The following is a 25,109-nucleotide window of genomic DNA, read 5'->3' on the forward strand; positions in this document are numbered from 1 at the left end:
CATTATAAGGCCTCGATAGTTCGAACTGAGTTGTCTCCTCATTTATTAAATGTTGTTCGGTGGGTACCTCCAACGCACGCCACAGTTTTAAACCCCCTGTATGTAATACGATGTAAATGTAATTTAATATTATCATCCTAACTTTTTTTTTTACTATTTAAAAGAAGAAGCTTTAAATAAACTGCTGATATTTTTTTTAATTTTTAACAGCGTATAAAAATAATGAAAATGCGAGACAAAAATCGTGTTTACATTATCGACGCTTTAAAACAACGTTCCTAACGTGTGTTAAGCCGTTCGTTGACACAATGGGTAATATCCTTTGAGAGCGTATGGTGGTTAAGTGAGAAAATAAAGCTGTGTACGCATTATAAATCTTTCTTTTCTTTGTCTTATGTTATACATTAGTACATAAGGGGTCATTTCGAGTTAAAAGCTTATTTTCTGCTCCCATCTGAACTAGAGGAAATCATGATTAAAATGTGTAACGATGAATATCTAATATGGCCGACCAGACGGGTGATCAAAAGGGTTAGGGTTAGGGTTAGGGTGATCAAAAGGTCAGATCGAGCATACCGGAAAACGAAATAAGATCAAATTGACAACTGACTTTTTCATGTATCTTTTTTTTTTTTTTGCTTGAACTTTGCGCTTTTCGGATTATTTGGTTATGTTTTATTTTCTTGGTGGATATTTTTTTGCCGGGGGGGGGGGGCAGAGATTATAGCTATATGTAATTATTAACAAAATTGGGGGAAGTCCAGATTAACACTTGTAAACAAAAATGAGTACCTTTTATTTTCTTGAATAAAAAAAAAAATTACTCGACGAGAACACAACTGTTTTTGCTTTAATATTTTTTTTATTCAAACGTAACAAATAAAAATTTCAATTTGGCTTGAACGTTACGGTTTTCGGATTATTTTTTATTATTGTTTTATTTAGCCGGATTTAACTAAAAACAAAACAAAAACAATTTTGGTGCTTATGCACTTATGTTACCGTTATTTTTTATGCTTCAAGCGCCTTCCCCTAATGTTTCAAGTGTTTCTAATGTTTTTACCTATAACTATAATCTCTGACAAAATAATCCCCCCCAAAAAACGCCATCCCCCAAATAAAAAATATCTATCAAGAAAATAAAACATAACAAAATAATCCGAAAAGCGCAAAGTTCAAGCAAAAAAACAAAACAAAAAAACAAAAAAAAAGGCCAGTTGTCAATTTGGTCTCATTTCGTTTTCCGGTACACTCCATCTGTATGCTCGATCTAACTTTTTGATCACCCGCCTGGTCGGCCATATTAGATATTCATCGTTAGTTATTTACACGAGACATACACATTTAAATCATTATTTTCGTTAAATATATTAGAGGATTTCTTTTTAGGTGTTCATCCCCCCCCCCATATTTCATGTTACGAAAACTAAAAAAAAAAAATGTAGGTCGATAAAAATTTCAGCATTTTTTAAAGCTGGAAAAGGAAGTGTTACTTATTGGAGTGCTATTTCTAGGAAATAGAGCCGAACAGAGGAGCGATTAAATTGACGTTTATTGAGCATGAAAGCTAGGGCGGTAAGGTTACATCCGGGCCTATACAAAGGGAGGGGGAGGTAATTGGTTTAGTGCATTACTACAACATCCCCCGTTTAGTTCATTGTGTATATTAGTGTGTGTGTGTGTGTGTGTGTGTGTGTGTGTTTTGTTTTGTTTTGTGACAGTTCATGTCGTTGGTTTGTAGAGTGGGGCCAGTCTTTGTATCGTGAGGGTGTTCTTATAGTTCTGCCAGATTTGGTTTGGAGTGGGCCATACCTGCTTTTGTCCTGTGGGGGTGTGTTGCTGTTGGGTTTCGTTGGTCTTGTCCTCAGCCTTTGTTTCCTTTGGCTTGGACATATCATGTGGGGGTATCAGGTTCAGGGATTTTAAAACGTACTTTCTTAGTTGCTGGGAAAGGTATGGCACGCAGGTGGGATGCGGCTGCGACGGAGTCTTGTGCCATTAGGTGTTTCGACTATATAACTACTGGGTCGCTCATCATTTTTGAGGATGGCCCCCGGGTGCCATGTGTGATCCGTCCTGTTGAGTATCCGCACACATTGGCCTGGATATAGTGGTGGTAGCGTTCTGGCTCCGCTGTGCTGATCATGGTGGGTCTTCATGTTTGACGACCTTGCCTGTGGTTGGTCGCGGTGGTCTTCTTTACCTGGTTCTGACCGGCTGGGTAAAATGGTAGGTATTGGTCAGCCAAACATCATTTCGGCTGGCGAAGTGAGTTTGCTATCTATTGGTGTTGCCCTGGCTTGAAGCAGAGCGAGGTGGATGTCAGTTCTCTCCTTCTTTATGATCGACTTGATATGTCTCACGTCTTTCCACAAAGCCATTGCTTCTGGCATAGTGGAGTGAGCTGTTCACATGTCTTATGCCCCAGGATTTTATGAAGTTTTGGAACGCATGTCCAGAGTACTGGGGGCAATTATCAGTAATAATTTCGTCCGGGGGACCAAAAAGTGAGGCATATTATTTGATTTTGTCTGCCACTGCTTTGCTGGTTATAGGCAATGTCATTTCATCGATGATGGGATATTTAGAGTATCTGTCGACGGTGAGTAGGTATTGTTGTCCATCAATTTCGAATATGTCGGATGCGATGAGCTTCCAAAGCTGGGATGGAATATCGTGTGAAAGCAGTGGTTTGTGCCTGTGTGCATCCTGGTGCTCTTGGCATAGTGTGCACGATCTGCACATCCTTTCAATGTCCTTATTGATATTGATCCAGTACACACATTCTCTGGCAAATCAGCGGGTTTTTTTCAATCTTTTGGTGGGCTTGGTTGAGCTGGTGGAGAATGTCTTCTCTCATGGTTTCTGGGATGAGAACTTGTCTGCCTTTAAATAAAATTCTAGATTCGACAGCAAGTGCATCGCGTAAAGATCAGTATGGGCGGATCCCTGTAGGTAAATCACGGATGTTGTCAGGCCATCCTTGGTATATGACCTCCTTGAGAAGTGTTATGGTTGGGGCTCTGATAGTTTCCATCCGTAGCATCTTCAGCTTTTCCTGTGAGAAGTTGATGGTTGAGATGGTTTGGTCAGGGTTAGGTAGCCGGCTTAGGGTGTCAGCAAGGATCACTTCACTGCCCGGTCTATACATGATGTTGTAGCTGTACCCCTGGATCTTTAGCAGCATGCACTGTAACCAGTGTGGCGCTGAATGCAGTGGCTTGGTGCAGATTGTTACCAGTGGCTTATGGTCCGTGGTGACAGAAAAGGATTTTCCGTGAAGTTATGTATGGTACCGTTGAATACCATGCACCACGGCCAACATTTCCCGTTCAATGTTGCTGTACCGGGTTTGGGCATCGGAAAGCGTCTTCGATCTAAATGCAATCGGTTTACCATTCTGGATCAGGGCTACTCCCAGGACCTTCTGCGAAGCGTCAACCTTGAGCTTGGCCTAATCGTAGTATGACAGTGATGTTTCCTGGAAGATCATCTCTTTAATCTGGTCGTAGCATCTTTGGTGTTCAAGGTCCCAAACCCATGGTGCTTGGGATTTAAGAAGACCGAGTAGTTGGTGTGCCTTCTCAGCATAGTTGGGAATATATGGGGATAGGTCGTTCAACATACCCAAGAAACATTGCAGTTTCCCCTTGTTTTGTGGGTTTGGCATTTTCTTTATATCACGTAACTTGTCCGGGTCTGGCTTTATTCCATTAGAGGTGTAGACGTCCCCAAAAAAGAATATGGTGGGCTGTTTTATGAAGCATTTCTGGCTGTTAAAAACGAGACCCGTTTCAGCTGCTTGGGTCATGAGCTTGCGTAGATTGATGTCGTAGTCTACGTCGTTCTGGCTAAATACTGCCACATCATTAGCAATACTGGCCACACCATCTAGGCTTTCTCGGATTTGGTCCATTTTTGCTTAGAAAATATCCTGGGAGACGTTAAGGTCAAATAGTAAACGTTTCCAGCATACCTGTCCGAAATGTGTCCTGCAGGTTGTCAAGAGCTGTGACTCTTCATCCAGGTGTATCGATCAGTATCCAGCCGTTGGCATCAAGTTTGCTGAATACTCTGGCTTTTGCAAAAGCTGGGTTCAGTTCCTCCACAGTGGGTATTTTGTGTGGGCACCTCTTGAGACTTGCGTTAAGCTTTTGTGGATTTATGCATATTCGAAACAACCCATCTTTGTGCTGTACACGAAGCTGGAGCACCAATCTGTGTGTTCTTCGACCTTCATGAGCACATCTTCCTCAATGAGCCTATTTATTTCCTCCTTCATTGAGGTGGATTCTGCATTTCCGGGGAGGGCCAATGAAAGGCTCTGCACCTTCCCACTAAAATTTCCTATTCTGTTAAACTGATTTGGGAAATCAGACATCAGTTGCGTGATGGACATGATGGGTGCAGCTGAGCATCTTTTGAGGGTGTCGACATGAATTGTGATAAGCCTCAGCCTTTCACATGTTGGGAGCCCCACGATGCAGGTCCTGGTACTTCTACAATGCAGAACAATGTGGTCATCCACTCAGAGTCCTTGTGTTGACATGGGAAGCTAAAAAGTTCCCAGGCATCAGATGCGCTCGCCTCCGTATGAGGTCAGTTTAACGTGTGGACAGGGTTTTAAGGTGGACAGTGCTTCTTGAGATTTGCCATACATCTGCTGGAAAGTTCGCAGTGGTAGAGTGTTGCCTGATGTCCCAGATTCGATTTTCATTTGTAAGGTGTGGTGCGTTCTATACTTTAGGTGGGGTGGCCTGATGTTCAGAGTTGTGTAGGCCTCTTCCCTAGGTCTCTTAGTAATGCTGTCCATGCATTTTACACTGACGGTGATGGAGTGGAAGCGCTGCAGGTAAGCGTCCTCATTACTGCCGATATCTATATGATCCAAACTTTTCCATATGTCCTACCTTCGGTTCTCTTTGGGGTTTGGTTTCAGTGTCTGTGAGAATTGCTGCGGTGATTGCCTTTTCTTCTGTGGTCTTTGGTTTTTGCCTTTCTACAGCATCTCACCCAGTGTCTGTTGCGTCAACATGCTGAACACTCATCATTACATGCTGGGCATTGCCTGGGCTTGTGGCTAGTATTGCAGTTCCCACATTTCCTGCCTCGGTTGACGTTGTCGATTCTTTCAGTTTTCGGCATTCCGAGCTGGTTTAGTTGCTCGTTCCCATCAGCGAGGGCTTCGTACTTCCGACCCTCAGTTAGCACGTTGCCTATGCTATACCCCTTATGTTTTCTATAAAGCTCATTTCTGAAGTCTTTGTATGGTGTTGAGAAAATAATGAGCTCTATTAATCTCTCGCTCAGCTCCTCGTCTGTAAAATCACATTTATGTGTTAAGGTTCTGGCTAGTGTAATCAAGTCGTCCAGCGTCTCATTTTGTTTCTGACGGTACTGCATAAGGTGGAGTCTGTGGATTCGAAAGTTTACATTCACCTGGAGTTGACTTTCGAAGATGTTCCACAGGTGTTCCGGTAACTTCTTTTCCTCATCAGTGAGTCCACTGGCGTTTAGGGTCTTAGGCCTTGGTCGCCTATACCGCAGCATATTCTCCTAGTTTGCTTTGTGGGTTCAGTAATTTCTTCATCTTCCATATAGAAGTCCATTTTCTGTTTGAACAGGGACATAGCTTCGCTGAGGTCTGGGTCTTACAAGTTCATAGTCGGTAGGAGGTGTGCCACAATTTATTGTTTGTTGATGTTCTTTTGACGGCAAATAATGATATTATTGTTATTGTTTTTTTTTTGAATTTTTTTATTATTTTTATTTATTTTTTATTAAGAGCCGGGCTCTAAGACGTGTACAAAAAATGACTCACGTTTTTTTTCCAATATGGCGTCGTTCGTATCCCCTTGTAGTCACTGCCCGACTGTGCGTGCGCAAGTTTTTTTTTCATTGCCGTTGTAGTGCTGTTCTTTCTGTATATATTTATTCATGGCTATTTAATCCCACCGCTAGCCACCGTGAAGTGTTATTTATTGAACTGCTATTTATAGGAAATAGAGCCGAACAGAGGGGCGATTAAACTGACTTTTATTGAGCATGAAAGCTAGGCCGGTAAGGTTACATCCGGGCCTATACAAAGGGGGGTAATTGTTTTAGTGCATTTCTACAACAGATATCCAAAACATTTCGAGATAAGAATGACAACCATGACTCGATCAGCGTTGATCGACTGAAGAAAGCAAATTTTGAAGACACAAACACCATGAGATTCATTAACTATTGTCACGCCTAACAACACAGTGCTGCTGCTGGTGATGTAACTTCCATTAAATCTGGAAAGAACATAAAGAGTGATTATTTGTATTCTTTTTATATAAAGATTATTTGTATTCTTTTTTCTTAGATTTTTCGGCAGAAACATTTTCGTAGCAAGCATCGTTTCAACGCCCATATGTATCAGAACGCAGAAAAAACACACATATCAAGTAAAGAACTTTATTATATTGTGTCCTTAAATGAATGTATTTCAAGGCAAAGCATTATTTCGTATTCATGCCGAAATTAGTATGAATTCCAAATTCAATGAAAACTTGTCGAGTAGAAAAATAATTATAAGTAAAAACATAATTTTTGAAGTTGCGATTTTTTCCGATGACACTATTCTTCAAGTTTACCATCTTTCTTTTTCTTTATATTGTAGTGAAACCAAAATTATAGTAAAAATAACAGTTAGAATGATGATGATGATTTTTACGAAAATAATGTTTAAAAATCCAATAACATTTAATTTCTTTCTTTTATTCTGATTCTATTTCTTTCTTTACCTTTTCAATGAATAATAAAATAAATAAATAATCAAAGAAGGATTTAAGGGACAAACCTGGTAAAATGATATAATATCTTCCAGTCGGCAAAAAGTAAATTTCCGACAGTTGTCGGAAATTTATCCTCTTTCAGATAAATTCGACGCAAAAATAACTACCCTGCTTAAAACAATATAAATAAAGAATAAAATATAAAGGTCTTGTTTTAAAACGAAGAAGAGATTTTATTTACCATTAAGTTGTTTCCAAATTTGTCCCTTTGCGAGCATTAAATTCAAAAACTAAGAACGCCAAAGTAACAACATATAATGCAAAAAGAAACACACTGGTTCTTATATTGAAAATGTTGTATCCATGAACGAATACAATATATTTCAAATAGTAGTTCCTAATCTCTCTCTACTATGCAATAAATTTTAGGAACATACTCACAAATTGATGGCGGTCAGGCATGTGCCTTTTTTTTTGGGGGGGGGGTTGAACAGAGGAGTGGCTAACCAGATTCACAAATTTCAAACTAATGATCAGATTCAAGACCACAACAGATATTCCGCCACATAATTAACTATTTGCATATAAAAGAGTATAAAGGCTTGAGAAGTTCAACTACCATCCAACCTCCTCATCCTTATAGTATCTCTGTCGAACACCAAAATATCTCAACTCCCTCGTAACTACAAGAGCCCAGTGAGATCAACACCGGTGCTACAAGAGGAACGAATCCAATCAACCATTTGGTTTGATAAGTTCTTCAACTTGGTGGAATGAAATAAAACTGCACAAATTATGCAAGGCAATCACAGTTCTAAATGTTTGTATGACAATATACATAAAACCAAACAAAGTTGAGTATAGGTGTCAGAAACACTCAGGTAGCTGGAGATGTAATGCTTATGGTAGACCCCTATCAAGGAAAGATCCAATCTCCTGGTGTTCAGCATTGAAACAAACATCTCAGCATCAGAAATCCTAAGTAAAAGATGGTCCAGAGCGCCTCAGAAACATCCCTGGACAAATCGATCTCGACTCCGATGGTTCTTCTGCAGGAAGCTCATCGAGGCAGATCTTCACAATACATTCAAAACAAAGAACGCCAAAGTAACAACATATAATGCAAAAAACGCTGGTTCTTATATTGAAAATGTCGTATCCATGAACGAATACAATATAATTCAAATAGTAGTTCCTAATCTCTCTCTCTCATATGCAATAAATTTTAGAAACGTACTCACAAATTGATGGCGGTCAGGCATGCGCCTTTTTCTTTTTTCTCATTTTAAAGTCCTTTAAAATTTATCTCCTTTCATTTACGTGCAAACCGTAGCCACATAAATAAGTCCTTAGAAGTTCGCTTTCAATGCGTCCAGGTATTCTCACCGGGTTGATACTTCTTTGAAGGAGGCTCGTCAAAATTCCATATCTGCGCTAGGCAATGAATCTGTGTCCACTCTCCACATCGCTGGAACCAAAAAGAGGCCGAATTTCGTGCTGGGCTCGTGACGTCATCAAGGAGCTAGCATTGCTCTTTTTCTTTAAATTAAAGGGAGTTTCGTACGAAGCCAAAATATACGAAACTAAGAATCATAAAAGGTACGAAATACAGAAAATCAAATATAAGAACTAGAATAAAAATATAATAAAAGTAAACAGGGGGATGCACTATTATTGGTGCAAAAAAAAAATCCAACATAAAAACTAAGTAAAAATGCTAAAAGTTTGCAGACAAATAACTGGGACCATTCGAGAAATGCGAGCTAAGCCCTATTCCCCTAATTTAAAATAAGGGTAAGTCTTTTAGCTTGAATTTGGAAAAATCGGTTTGGTTAGGTTCAAATTCTGTTGAAGCACTGAAAAGAAAAGTTATAACGTTTTATTTAATGATTAGTTGATAATAAATGTTTATATATATAATAATATGAAAGAAAGTCTAATTAAAATTTTGTATTACCTTAATTCAATTTAATTTATTAAGTCTTGAAAATAGAAACTTAATTTAATGATTTAATCGTTGGTGGCCACTGCTTTTAATTTTCTTGCACCAAAAAAGATTTTACTTAAAAAACGTTATATTGCAGAAAATTGATAAAATTTGTATACAAATTACAGGTGTTGAGCGTTACGTGAGAACAAGAAAAATGGCCGATACAATAATAAGTCTCAATAATGACTTAAAAATAAAATAAATTACTGGTATAAATTCACCCAATAAATGTTATGATAACGTTGATTGGGTGGGTTTCTTCCTGTATTTTGTCTTTATTTTTATTTTGAAGTTGTAATTGAGCCTTTAAGATTAGGATGGCTTTCTAATCTGTAGAACCTGGAGAGGGAGTCTTTACTATTCTGTACTTTCACCTAACAATTTAATAAATAAATGAATAAACCTGGAAGGGGAAATTGATTCTCTTGCCATAAGTTATATTAATGATAAAGTTTAATATCAACTGAATCTGATAAAACACCGTTTGCCTCTAACTTTAAACCGGGTATTTTTCTGTTTTGCAAATATTTATGAAAGTATCGGTGCTTTTCTTTTGTTTTTGCTTGTTCATGGTTTTCCCCAATTAGCAATTATAACATTGTTATCCTGATACAAATTAGTTATTATTAAAGTTTTGTCTTTATGCTTAAATAATTCCTATATTATTTTGAAAATCATTCTATATTGAGAAAAATCACCCAAATTGAACTATTTTTGAGTTCAATATTGATGAAGGGTGTGGGGAAAATATAAACGGACATACAAACGGCCTACCTGTGAAACGCCCACGTGTCTGCCTGTCAACAGATCATTTGATCTTGCGAGATTCATGTGGGTGAATGTAGTATAAAGCAGGTCGCTTGGAGGGGTTGGGGGAAGTTTTCGTTGTACAGACAGTAAACAGGTGACGTTACTTAGTGCATTGGAACGCGTGAAGGAGGTTCAATTTCTACAAAGGGCATCTTAGAAACTCGAAAAAAATTACAAGTTTTCTGGACAAAGAACACAAAAAAGACAAACAAACATAATAAATATCAATCCTGTTTGCTGGTGACTCCTGGCTTGGCTAGAGTTATAAATTGTGATGAGTGTCGATATACAATCAATTAACTGTTATAAATATCTGAAAAATTAGCAACAGAAATCTATTTAATTTTAGAATTGCAGAAATATTAAGCAACTAAGAATGAAAATCGACTGAAAACAGATTTTATGATCGTCCTATCGGTAAAATATTTTTTAATAAGAACTAATCGCTACACCGCAAATACTATTTAAATGGCTTTCTATTCGATAGCTTAAATACTGCCGAATTCCCTTCAAATCAAGGAGTAATTGATTTTATTTTAAACAACATGTTATAATCACTGATGTATTGTGATAATAGTAATAGGATTTTAATTTATTATTCAAATTATTAATTGTAAAAGAATGCAAACTTGTTTTCAAACAAGAGAAAATATTTAAAACTATATCCTCTTCAAGAATGGTCTTAAAATTTATCTTCAATTGTCATTTATTCCATAGATGTTTCATTTTCATACTTTGCCAAAATTAGTTCTCTGGCGTCTAATTTTCATAAATTCAATTAAATTAAAAATAAAAATATTTAAAAAATGATTTTTAATGTTTTTTATTATGAATTCAAACTTTTCGCATCATATGCGACATGTGTTGCTTCATTCTTGGATTTCGGTTTATATGTCTTCAGATGAATTATTAATATGATAAGTCGATTAAAAACTTTTCTAATAGCAACAACATATGTTGGCTCATTTTTATTCCATCTCACATTACGTGTCTACTAAAACAAAAATTTCTGAATTTGAGAAGACGGATTTGGATGACAATATAAAGCAATAAAGCCATAGGCTAATAGAAATTATTTTTGGTAAATAATATTTTTGATTCCATTACGCAATTTAGATTTCAAGTTTCCCATACGCTTATAAGATGCATAAGACACTGAAAATTTGCCAATATAAAATGTAAGTGTATTTTTAAACATATTTTAAAGAAACTGAAAATGTGTTTCATGAATTGAAAATCAATCACTAACATTTTTTGTTTCATGTTTAAACTATTATTTTAATGTAATACGAAAGTTCGAATTATTTTTATTCTGTAATAGTTAAACACATATATTACTAGGTAGCATTACTCTTGTTGCCTTTGGTAACATTTATTTGTTTGTGATTTACTTTTACTACCAACTTTTTGCTTTCTTAGTCTAAAAAAAACTCATCCACCAGGCGAGAAGAAATAAACAAACAAATAAAAAAAATTTAAGAATTTAGAGTGGGTGTCATTTTCATATGTAAATTTAATGTAAAATAAACCTCTATATTCCAATTATTCTAGCGTTTTAGGGCAGTTAAGCGGAAAGTGATTTTCTGGAAATATTTTTTATTCTTCTATGAAAAAGATTTTTCTGGAAGTTAAAATTTTTTACCCACTCTTCCCCGTAAATTAAAATTATTTTCAAAATTGAAAACTCCAGTGGCCACAATAAAAATTGAACTAGATTTGAAGAAAATATAATAAAGCAGGTATACCATTCGGATTTTTCGAAATATAAAAAAGTTTTACCATTCGAATTTTTATTCTACATGATTTTGTGAGGAGTGAAGGAGTGTATCGTGAAAAAATAATATGAATTATTTTTTCTAAAAAATCTGAACACATTAATTCCTTGGGAAATCTTGAGTAAAGTGGCAGGCAAGATGGCAGTCGTGAACAGATGTAAAAAATGGAACAGTACACAAATCTTAGCAAAGCGTAACATAATCAAACGATCATATTCTTTTCTCTCCTTTTTGCATGAGAGATTTTTAACACAAGAATACCAACACACATAAAACAAGAATAGCAACACACATATAACAAGAATATGTCTTTATTTTTTCAAAATTTTATCATTTTAGTTTTTGTTGTGGATGGATCATACGACAGGATGCTAGTCATTCACAAAATCTCAAACAGTACAAGTGTGTGTTCACATGTTTGTCTAAAGTTCATTTCATAAAAAAGAACTACAGTAAAAAACACTGTTAAGACGTGACCTTAGCATGAAAGTTGTATGTACTTTCATTTTACATGAAAATAAAAAATGTATTTAAAGAAAATTATTAACTTAATCAAAGGATATCATTTACTCTCGTCATTAAAACAACAATGATAAAACTTTAAGTAGATACTAAGACATACGTGGAGTGTAGCAGATGGCACAATATCTCAAACAGGACTATTGTGTGTTCGCATGTTTGTCTAAACATGATTTCATAAAACAGAACTACAAAAATATGCATTACAAAAATATGGCTTTTCAGTTTTTCTTATTTAACTTTGCTGGCATGTGTGCATGCTATAAAGAGTTGGTCCTGGAACAAAAAATAGAAAGACTAAAATATTTACACACAGTTGGTTTTATGGGTTATGGTCATGATAGCGATGCAGAATGTCACCATTTCTATGCAAAAAATACAGGTAAATACAAAAGGACATGTAGCAAACAGCTGACAAGTTGGAAGAAGGCTACGTACATAGGCATGTGCAAATAAACTTGAAATTGACAACAGAATGTCGAGTTTTAAAGTTAATAGATTTGACAACAGAATGTTGTGGAGTTGTTTTGACAAAAAAATGTCAAGTTTTGGATTAAATAGTTTTGGTGTCTTGTAAATGTCAAGTTTTGGATTAAATAATTTTGGTGTCTTGTAAATGTCAAGTTTTGGATTAAATGGTTTTGAAACATCGTACAGGAAACTCTGGTATTTTGGTATTTTTTAACGAAATATAATTTTTTTTACTGTTTAACTAAATATTATTTTTTTTACTGTTTAACTAAATATTATTTTTTTTTACTGTTTAACTAAATATTATTTTTTACTGTTTAACTAAATATTATTTTTTTTTACTGTTTAACTCAATATTATTTTTTTGACTGTTTAACTAAATATTATTTTTTTTTACTGTTTAACTAAATATTATTTTTTCTTACTGTTTAACTAAATATTTTTTTACTGTTTAACTAAATATTATTTTTTTTACTGTTTAACTAAATATTATTTTTTTCTTACTGTTTAACTAAATATTATTTTTTTACTTTGTTTAACTAAATATTATTTTTTTTTACTGTTTAACTAAATATTATTTTTTTTTTACTGTTTAACTAAATATTATTTTTTTTACTTTGTTTAAATATTATTTTTTTTTTACTTTGTTTAACTAAATATTATTTTTTTTACTGTTTAACTAAATATTATTTTTTCTTACTGTTTAACTAAATATCATTTTTTACTGTTTAACTAAATATTATTTTTTACTGTTTAACTAAATATTATTTTTTTACTGTTTAACTAAATATTATTTTTTTACTGTTTAACTAAATATTATTTTTTTACTTTGTTTAACTAAATATTATTTTTTTTACTTTGTTTAACTAAATATTATTTTTTCTTACTGTTTAACTAAATATTATTTTTTTTACTGTTTAACTAAATATTATTTTTTCTTACTGTTTAACTAAATATTATTTTTTTTACTGTTTAACTAAATATTATTTTTTTACTGTTTAACTAAATATTATTTTTTTTTACTGTTTAACTAAATATTATTTTTTTTACTTTGTTTAACTAAATATTATTTTTTCTTACTGTTTAACTAAATATTATTTTTTCTTACTGTTTAACTAAATATTATTTTTTTTACTGTTTAACTAAATATTTTTTTTTACTTTGTTTAACTAAATATTATTTTTTCTTACTGTTTAACTAAATATTATTTTTTTACTGTTTAGCTAAATATTATTTTTTTTACTGTTTAACTAAATATTATTTTTTCTTACTGTTTAACTAAATATTATTTTTTACTGTTTAACTAAATATTATTTTTTACTGTTTAACTAAATATTATTTTTTTACTGTTTAACTAAATATTATTTTTTTTACTGTTTAACTAAATATTATTTTTTTTACTTTGTTTAACTAAATATTATTTTTTTTACTTTGTTTAACTAAATATTATTTTTTCTTACTGTTTAACTAAATATTATTTTTTTTACTGTTTAACTAAATATTATTTTTTCTTACTGTTTAACTAAATATTATTTTTTTTACTGTTTAACTAAATATAATTTTTTTTTACTGTTTAACTAAATATTATTTTTTTTTACTGTTTAACTAAATATTACTTTTTTTTACTTTGTTTAACTAAATATTATTTTTTCTTACTGTTTAACTAAATATTATTTTTTCTTACTGTTTAACTAAATATTATTTTTTCTTACTGTTTAACTAAATATTATTTTTTCTTACTGTTTAACTAAATATTATTGGCGACATTAACTTCTAAGGTTGATTCTTTCTCCTTCTTAGAGTCATAGTCGATGGTGTAGACTATGTCCATCTGTTGTTTCCAGGACTTGATGCAGCATTCAATATTCAACATTATTAGAAGCATTGGGTATCAAACTTTGATCGTGAGCAGTCATTATAATTGTCCTCATCATAGTAGCCCCATCCTTTTTTAAGCCCATCCTCATTTATATAGTCCTGGGTTAATAAATCCAGAAAACATTTATCATGCCATTATTTGGCTCATTTGTACAATTTTCTGTAATTGAAGTTTTGTAGTATTTCTTAAAAAGTTTCTTTGGTGATTTCTGTAGCATACTTGTTTAATGATTCAGTAATATTTGTAAGACTTGTTTAATGATTCAGTCATATTTGTAAGACTTGTTTAATGATCCAGTCATATTTGCAAGACATGTGTAATGACTCAGTCATATTTATAAGACTTGTTTAATGATTGTATCATATTTGCAAGACGTGTTTAATGAGTCAGTCATATTTTTAAGCCATGAATAATGATTCAGTCATATTTTTAAGACAGTCTTGTGCAAATTTGTTGGTCAGTTACATGATAGAGATTGTCCTGCTTGCTCTTGTTTGTGATAATGTACAAAATTCTGAGGTATGGATTTTGGAAGATAATCAGATATTCTTTCCCGTACATGTTACCATATGACGGAATAAATCTTACTTCTGTCCAAAAAACACATATTTTACAAGAATGTGGTTTATAACTCTTCTTTTTTTCTTAACCTTTTTCTTCTAGGGGGTGGGACATCCAACCAGATGTCTGACATTTATCCCTATTTAGTGAATCCAACCAGGAAATCTTTTCAGGATCTTAGCCGTCCCTTTCAGTGCAATCGTTTGTATTTATTTTGCACTTGGTTCACTGGGTATGCTTGCTATGTACTTTTTAAAATTCTTTTTCATAAGCCCAGTTGCTCTTATGATGACTGGTATAATTGAAACGTCTTTTAATTTCCAATTTCGTCTCATATCATACATAAGTTCTTGATACTTTGTTATCTTTTCCCTCTCAGCTCTGTTAAGCCCTGTATCATTGGGTACACTGACCTCTATTATGGTCGCTTTTTTGTTTGCTCTGTCCCAAATCACTATATCTGGTTTAACAGCTGCGTTTTCAAGATATGTACCATTCGGGATTATGCAGTCATAGTGAATGGTGTAGTTGTCATTCCCAACTGTTTGTTCGGGTATATGTTCCCAGGATTTTTTTACTACACTGAACGTTTAGTTTCTTACATATCTTCCAGTGAACGTATTCACAAACTCCATTATGGCGATCTGTATAATAACCAGCTTTATAACCTGTATGCGTTTTCATATGACTCAACAAATTGGACTTACATGCAAAAAAAGAAACAGATTCTTCACAAAGATATGATTTCTCTCCTGTATGTGTTTTCATATGACTCAACAAAATTTATTTCTGTGCGAAACATCACATACTTAACAAGAATGTTGTTTCTCTCCCGTATGTGTTCTCATATGACTCAACAAATTTGATTTCTGTGCAAAAGAAGAACTACATACTTCACAAGAATATTGTTTCTCTCCCGTATGTGTTCTCATATGACTCAACAAATTTGATTTCTGTGCAAAAGAAGAACTACATACGTCACAAGAATGTGGTTTCTCTCCCGTATGTGTTCTCATATGATGCAACAAAATTGACTTCCATGCAAAAGAAGAACTACATACTTCACAAGAATGTGGTTTCTCTCCCGTATGTGTTTTCATATGACTCAACAACTGTGACTTCTGTGCAAAAGAAGAACCACATACGTCACAAGAATGTGGTTTCTCTCCCGTATGTGTTTTCATATGAGTCAACAAATGTGACTTCCATGCAAAAGAAGAACCACATATTCCACAAGAATGTGGTTTCTCTCCCGTATGTGTTCTCATATGACTCAACAAATTTGATTTCTGTGCAAAAGAAGAGCCACATACTTTACAAGAATGTGGTTTCTCTCCCGTATGTGTTCTTATATGACGCAACACATGTGACTTGTGTGCAAAAGAAGAACCACATACGTTACAAGAATAAGGTTTCTCTCCCGTATGTGTTTTCATATGACTCAACAAATTTGACTTCCATGCAAAAGAAGAACCACAGACTTCACAAGAATGTGGTTTCTCTCCCGTATGTGTTCTCATATGATGCAACAAAGTTGACTTCTGTGCAAAAGAAGAGCCACATACTTCACAAGAATGTGGTTTCTCTCCTGTATGTGTTCTTATATGACGCAACAAAGTTGACTTCTGTGCAAAAGAAGAACCACATACTTCACAAGAATGTTGTTTGTCTCCCATGTTTGCTCACATCTAATTTCACAAAAATTATATGCAATGGATAGTATGATGAGATACGCTAATAAATTTCGACTTTATATGAAGAAAATGTATTCTTATTATGATGAAATTTTTTAAATCACCACTGCCGAAAGCCGCTAATTAATGGATTTCTTTTCAATGTTGCAAATTCTGGAAATATAAAATAAATGTTAAAAATTACATTTAGTAATATTGAATTATTATGTTGACTTTTAAAAATATAAATTTAAAATAAAATGAGTATTGTTTTATTCAATACTGGGTAAGAAAATTAGCTTTTATTTCAAATATTTAACGAAACATCTTTACATTTTTTAGTTTTAGAAATGAGGATCGATTATTCATATTATTTTTATTCTTAAAAACACTGGTCTCATATTGGGTGTATTTTCTCAAACTTTTAGCATTAACTTATAACTGAATTTTACCAAGTTATATATTATTATCATTGTGTTATGCGAGTCTTTTAATGATGTTAACCCTATGTGGCATCACATGACTTGGGAAGTAAAATCAACAAGAGTTTAATTGCTTTGTGTCACATGTTGAAGGTGCACACATGCATGACAGCTGGTATCAAATACTGGTTACATATTTAAAGATATTATATATTATTATTGTTGTGTTATGAAAGTCTTTTAATGATGTTAACCCTATGTGGCATCACATGACTTGGAAAGTAAAAGCAACAAGAGTTTAATTGCTTTAATTGCTTTGTGTCACATGTTGAAGGTGCACACACGCATGACAGCTGGTATCAAATGCACTGAACGATGGGGTCAGGTTGTCAGATTGTTTATTTTCAGTGATGAAAGGTCAACAGTTTAACATGTGCAGCTGTTAAAGGTAAGCGAACCTGCAAAATGCAGGTCACATATATAGCCCAGAGTAAAATAACAGTAAAGAAACAGAAAATAAAAGGTGTGGTATTTTTATACAAAATGAAAAATCTACTGCGAAAAAGCTTCATTTGATGCCGTTTTTGACCATTTTCTTTTTTACCGTTTTTCAAACAAAGAATAAGGAAGCCTAAAAACCCCAGTATAAAGAACAGGGCCTTTGAACTTGAGGAAAATAAAAAAAAATAATGTGATATTCGACTCGAAAAACATATACATACTTTTTTTAAAAAGCCAAAGACAACACGAGGAAAGACTTGCTTGAGTAGAGGAGTGTCTAGCCTTTATGTGTCTATTTTTCCTCACCTCAATGTATAATTATTTATAACCAAGTTGCTGGTATGTCCGGTGTATGTAAAGTCCGTGGGTATTATGGAACTTTGATTAATTTCGGGAGAAAGGGACCTCTCTTTTTCAAAAGACAAAAGTCGATTCAAGAAAAAGAGAGGTCCCTTTCTCTCGAAATTAATCAAAGTTCCATACCACCCACGGACTTTACATACACCGGACATACCAGCAACTTGGTTATAAATAATTATACATTGAAGTGAAGAAAGACAGACGAATAAAGGCTGGACACTCCTCTACTTAAGCATACCCGTCTACATTTGTTTGTTTTTCTTTCTTTACTTTCATAATTCCGGTCTTTTCCCGCATTGTCTTTGGCTTTTAAAAAAATTCTATATATTTCTTTACCACCAATGCTTCAAGCAAAATACTATCTACTCTTATATATATTACTATATATATATGTATATATATCATATATATATTATATATTATATATTTATATATATATATATATATATATATATATTATTAAGCTTATTTTTCTCTCGCTTTTATGTTTCTTAACAAAAATTGATTTTGAGTTGTTTTGTTATCTTGTTCTTTCGTCAATAGCATACTATTGGTAAAATAAAGTAGCAGCTATTTTCAAATTTTGTGCAGGGACTTCAGAATTGAAAAATCAGTAGGGTAGGTTAAAATGGATACAGGACTATATGCAAAAGATAGATTAGCAGAAGGCGTTTATAGTGGGATAGACTGGAGAAGCAGACAAGTCAGAAAACAGGTACTGGGATTTTTTAGAGGGTTTAAGGGATAGAAGAGTGAAGATGGTTGTGATGAGACACAATCCACATCGATTAAGAAATGGGAAAATTCTAGCATGGAAAGAACATTAAGAAAAACCGAAAAAAAAGGAAATAGATGGGTGGATGATGTAGAGCAGTGTTTTAGGGTGAGCATACCAGTCGAGGAAGAAAAATGTCAGTGATCCTTCCATTAGATAATATATTATTACCTTGCAGAGTATATTATGGTGATCAGCAACACGAGATCACTCTACAAGAGATGCATCAATCTTTTATTTTTGTAAGGGATAACATTTGGAAAGCAAGGAAAAAACTAATAGAGAACTCGGATAAGAAAACAAAGTTCATAAATTTTAATATTGGAGATCTGGTTTATTATGAGAACAGCAAGAGGCGAGAAAAGCTAGATGGATGTTGGAAAACATTTTATGTAGTTATAGATAAAATGGACAGCATCTCATATAGGATTAAGGATCAGTTGATGGGCTACGTGATAAAGGCACATGTGGAACATCTGCTGGCAACATCGATTAAGAAATGAGAAAATTCTAGCATGGAAAGAACATTAAGAAAAACCGTAAATAAGGAAATGGGTGGGTGGATGATGTAGAGCAGTGTTTACTTATGTAAGGGATAACATTTGGAAAGCAAGGAAAAAAACTGTTAGAGACTTTCAATAAGAAAATTCATAGATTTTAAGATTGGAAATTTGCTTTATTATAAGAACCACCAGAGGCAAGGAAAGCTAGATGTATGTTGGACAGCATATTATGTAGTTAGAGATAAAACAGGCCCCGTCTCATATAGGATTAACGATCAGTTGACAAGCTCCATGATAAAGGTGCTTGCTGACAATGTCGATCAAGGAATGGAACATTCCCAAAACGGAAAGATCATAAAAAAGACCACACTGGCTTCTCCAAGGGAGTCCATGGAGTCAGATAACAATTCAGCCATGGAACAAACTGATATCACAATACGAAGGAGACTCCAACCAAAACCTCATCACTAGGACTAATCATGCAACTACTAGATGGTTAAGTAACTCGATTGCAAGATAATTGACCTACCGCATGGTCAGGAGAATTGTTCAATTTGGATTTTTGATTGCATATCTTAATTGTCTCTTCTTTCTCTTGTTCTTCCTATATGGACAGGGGAGAGTTTTACCTAAGCAGATAGAGAAGAGGAGGAAGTTTTGTTAGTTTCATATGATTGTAGGGGAAATATGTCAAGAAATGATCAGCTTTTTTATGCTCCTCTGAGAAATGATGTCCTTTTAGCAACCGATGAAAGTAAGGTGCCCTATATCCAAATAGAATCACTAAGAGTTTATCCTCTCTGACCTCAAGATGAGGAAGAGGACGAAATGTTTACATCCTCCCAGATGCTTATAATAGGTAACATTTGAAACGTATCCAAATTTCATAACAAACACATGACTAGGGGTCTAAAAGATAGATACACAAGTTCTTTTACTCATAGTTGAAAGAAAAATAAAAGATCAGACCAATTGCAAGAGGGAGCTAACGGTTGCTTTCTTAACTTCCATGGACACAAGGCCACCTTCAATCATAACCGGAAGAAAAATAAAAGCCCATAACAATAGCAAAAGGTGAATAACAGCAGAAGTAATAAATAACAAGAAGAATTAACAATAAACAATACAATCCAACACGAAGAAAAATTAATAATGAATCACATTTATTGAAAAACTAAAATAATATCAGTTTTTTCTTAAAAATTTTTCAAAATAGTTGAATTAAACAACTTTCCAGAAAGTTCTTATCAGGAGAAAAAAATTATGAAAGTAATTAGAGATGTAATATTCAGATTTTGTTTAAATGCTACATATATAATTCAGCATGTGTTCTTGTAATAGAACGTGCATGGTGTTCATGTGAGAAAATCAGCAGCAGCTTTAGGATAGCTGACTAGTGAAAATATAAGCATCCGCCGTCTTAGCACGTATGCAAATAAAGCAAGTGTGCACATGCTGATGTCGCGGGAAGGAGAATAGAAAATGGCAGAAAAAAGCACATGATGAGAAACGACGGCAATCAGACGTGTTTCGACTCATATGCAGTGAGAGGAAAAATGTGATGCATGGTTGAAAAAGTGGAAACGCAGGTGAGGAAAATGACACATAAAGAAAAGCATTTCTGACAGACATGTACAACAGGGAAGCAATATTTTTAAACACAGTGAAGAGTATTGTTGGAAATCACTGGACAAAATGCTTGTGTATCCACCTAAAAAATGCTAAATCATATTTTAATGTCCTTCCTTCAAACTTTGTCCCTGCGATAGTATCAGACAATGTGCAGGTGCGATTTTTTTTTAAATGCATGGTTTGAGTGCAAAATTAAAGTGTACTATCACAATCTAGTAAGTAAATATTTGACAAGTGTTAGTTTTACAATGTTTGCACAATAAATAACACTCAAGATGAGAACAGTAGTCCTAATAATCTAAATAATAAAAGGAATCATTCATCATCTAAAAAATTCAGAACCGTAATATTGTAACTTGTTTAAGTAACTCGATTGCAAGATGATTGACCTACCGCATGGATGGAGAATTGTTCAATTTGGATTTTTTATTGCATATCCTTAATTGTATCTTATTGCTCTTATTCTTCCTGTATGGACAGAGGAGAGTTTTACTATGCAGGTAGAAAAGAGAGGGAATTTTTTCTGGAATTTAGTAGGTTTTTCTAAGTATAGGTATAATTTGGAAGAGTTTGTTGTTTTGGCAATTGTTTCAGCCATCGCTAACAACACAAGAACATGATACTCTCATGTACTAAGCAAAACGTGTCCATTCAAAAGTCCTACATAATTTTAAATTCTATTTTCAATCTCACTGATGATTGAAACTTCAGCATTCAGGAGTATGTACACACCTGCATTTTACCAAGTACTACATAATTTTAAATTCTATTTTCAATCTCACTGATGACTGAAACTTCAGCATTCAGGAGTATGTAACTTACACCTGAATTTTACCAAGTACTCTAACCATAGCAGACAATCTTAGTAGGAATTTTAGGAATTTATTTGCTTTTAGATGTTATCCCTTTTTATTACTACATATTATACGTATGCACTATTTTGTAAAGCCAGTTTGGTCTTCACTGTTCTTCTCCATGTATAATTTTTTCTTCAACTCATAAAAACAAAAATGAAAGAAAAAATATTCACATATCATACTGAATGGAAAAGCGACCTATGGAATACATTTGACACTGATTTTAAATGTTGTACAATGTTTGTTGTTTATTACTACATATTATACGTATGCACTGTTTTGTAAAGCCAGTTTGGTTTTCACTGTTCTTCTCCATGTATAATTTTTTCTTCAACTCATAAAAACAAAAATGAAAGAAAAAAATATGCGCAAATTATACTGAATGGAAAAGCGACCTATGGAATACATTTGACACTGATTTTAAATGTTGTACAATGTTTGTTGTTGGTTATTTTGTTTTTTAATTGTGTTTTGTTGATTTGAAAAAGAATATGCATATATTTTATACTGATTCTGATTGTTGGACAGTTTCATTATTGTATTTATTTTGTATTGTAATAATTGTTTTGTTGAATTGTGAAAAAAAGAAGAGTAAATTGATGGGACGCTAGAGAGCATTGAGATGGAGGGGGAATGGAAAAAAATATATGTGAATATTTTTTTGAAAATAGAGGGGAGGGATGTCGTCTGTTGAATGTGCACACACACAAAGCCACACATGACAACTTGTAACAAACGTATGGAGTGATGGGATCAGGTTGTCAGTATTGATATCGTCAGTGGTAGATATCCCAATTATTAGACGTATCCAGCTACCGAAGGTGAGTGCACTTGCAAAAAGCAGGTCACATATATAGCCCAAAGGAAAAGGCAAAGAACAAAGAAGCTTACACTCAGCCGGCAATCAACGTCGCACATGTATGTCTTAATCCATACTAGCTAAGAATATCTATAGATTTTATTTAAATGCTGCACATTCAGCTATCTAAAAACACATGTTCTTCTAATATAACATGCATGGAGCTCATATGAGAAAATCAGCAGCAGCTGTAGAATAGCTGACTAGTGAAAATATAAGCAGCAGCTGTAGAATAGCTGACTAGTGAAAATATAAGCAGCCGCCGTCTTTGCACATATGAAAATAAAGTGTGCACATACTTATGTTATGGGAAGGAGAAAAAGGCAGAAAAAAGCACACGATGAGAAAAGACAGCAATCAGACGTGTTTTGACTCATATGCCGTGAGAGAAAAAATGTGCTACATGGTCGAAAAAGTTAAAACGTAAATAAAAGGGCATTTCTCAGTCAAGCTGTGCACATGACAAATGCAGAATATTCACTTATGAAAGCCCATTAATAATAATTCAATGTTTTCATCTATCACAATTAATGTCTCCCGAAATACAAAATAATTAAATTTTATATTGTCTTCACTTTTTAAAACAGAATTGAAGTTAAAGCGTACTATCACAATCCAGTAAGTAAATATTCGACAAGTGTTATTTTTACAATGTTTGCACAATAAATAACACTCAAGATGAGAACAGTAGTCTTAATAATCTAAATAATACAAGAATCATTCCTCACCTAAAAAATTCAGAACTGCAATATTGTAATTTGTATAAGAATTATGGTTATATTTTTTATTTACTGAAAACTATTTGTAAGGTTTGTTGCTTTGGTCAATGTCTAGAATCTTTCCAAACAAAATAAAAACCTTTACAATGACAACTATTATAAGTTTTCGAGGGTGCTGAAAACGAATATACACTTCAAAAAATAGTGCAGAGAAATAGTTTACATGATATGAAAGATTTTTCAAAAAGTGAGGGATCGCATTTAAATATGAATTAAACGTAAAATGAGCAACAACTATATGGCCACCTAGGGAAGGGGTGTTATTTTTTATCTTTGTTTTTTGAGCAAAAGTTATTTTTTGTTTTCTTTTCTGATTTCATCTTTCAATAAAAACACGAGGACATTAAAAAACAAAAATTAAGTACAATCTGTATACAGATACGTATTATTCCTTATGTTATCAGTGGTGAACATTTTTGTATGCGCAAGTGTGCACATATATTTGCCACAAACAAGTAGTTTTCAAACATGAAGCAATGTAATTCCTTATGTTATCGGTGGCGGGCAATTCTCCATGTGCAAGTGCATACTTAATAGGCCACCACTGATACCAAACAATTACATTGTTTAATGTCCAGATACCTACTTGTTTGCATCAAATTCAAATGTGATATTCGTTTTCAGCATACCTAAAACCTATCGAAGTTGTCATGTTAAATATGATTGTTAAGGTTGAAAGTAAAAAAAACAATTTCCGAAACGGTTTTCATGCCAACAAAACATGAAAAAGTAATTTCCTCATATCATGAAAAGGAAATCTCTTAACAAGTTTTGAAGTAGATATTTGTTTTCAGCACACCAACAAACCAAAATAATTACAAAATAATCCATTGAAAAAGAATGAAAAACAAAAGACATTTTTTTTTACTTTAAACTTGTGGAAATTTTATAAAAGAAACGATTTTTCAAATGTGATTGACTTTACAAACTCATGTTAACATTCAAGATGAACGGAAGAGCAAGTTCGCAGAAAACAAAATTGAAGAGGAAAATAAAAAAAGAAATCATTTCGAAATAGAGCCGATCTATTCGGTGAATATCACGGATAAAATTAGTTTTATTTTATTTCACATTTTAATATTTACATGAGCGAGAACAGATCACAAGTTTCATCTTTATTAATTCTATAATTTGTTGCATGTGCAATTTAATCGCAGAAATGGATCGTATCATATTTTTATTTATTTAATTTGTTGCATGTGAAACTGATAGGAACATAGTTTTGAAAACCAGCTTATCATATTTTTTAATAGATTTCTGATTACTTTTTTGAAAAATTAAAATCTAAAGTTAATCTGTTAATGGAAAAAAAATACATGTGGAAGGAAATTTATAACGAAAAATGTTTTTACAGCTTCAGAAACTGACAAATTCAGCTAAAGAAGATACCTTGTTTTTCAAATAAAACAAATAGTATTATTAGCCCCCCCCTCCCCAAAGACACAACGCATAGCATATAAGTTCTACAAATGTAAGAAAATTCATTTATTTTATACTGAACAGGGAAGAAGTTGACCGGTCGTTAAATACGCTTAAATATAACATTTTAATAACAGATTTTGTATATATTATTACAAAATGATAAAAAAAGTACTTGGGTGTCATCAGCAAGAATAAAAACTAAACTGAATGTAGAATGAAGTCACTAACTTCTACGTGTGTGAATCTGTGTTCAACCATTCATAATCGGATTAATTTTTAAGATCGATGTTGCAAGTGCAGGAATCTCTTGAAGTCGAAATTAGTAGAGTAATTGCAGGACCATTAAAGGTAAATTTAACAAGATCGATGATTAATATATTTCCATCAAGTCACATCCTTACATACATAAAATAAAAAATATATAGAAATACCTTCGGAAAATAACGACACTTGACAAAGAACTCGAAATCACCGTATTAAGATGAAACAACATTTATCTACGTCTTAGGAATATTAATTCAAATCGTTCAAACGTAAATGTTTTCTTGTAACGAGTG

General features: G+C 33.2%; 1 protein-coding gene across 1 annotated transcript in view; it reads left to right on the top strand.

Moving 5' to 3' along the window:
- Positions 1-4,832: 4,832 nt before the first annotated feature.
- LOC145271374 (uncharacterized) overlaps positions 4,833-25,109 on the top strand; it is a 35,835-nt gene continuing 15,558 nt past the window's right edge. The window contains exon 1 of the mRNA XM_080126916.1: positions 4,833-4,852. Coding sequence (XP_079983042.1) covers positions 4,833-4,852 — 20 coding nt within the window. The remainder of the gene's footprint in view (positions 4,853-25,109) is intronic.

Source organism: Euprymna scolopes, chromosome 46 (genome assembly GCF_053919585.1).
Source record: "Euprymna scolopes isolate OS-2025 chromosome 46, ASM5391958v1, whole genome shotgun sequence".
Taxonomy (NCBI): Eukaryota; Metazoa; Mollusca; class Cephalopoda; order Sepiida; family Sepiolidae; genus Euprymna; species Euprymna scolopes.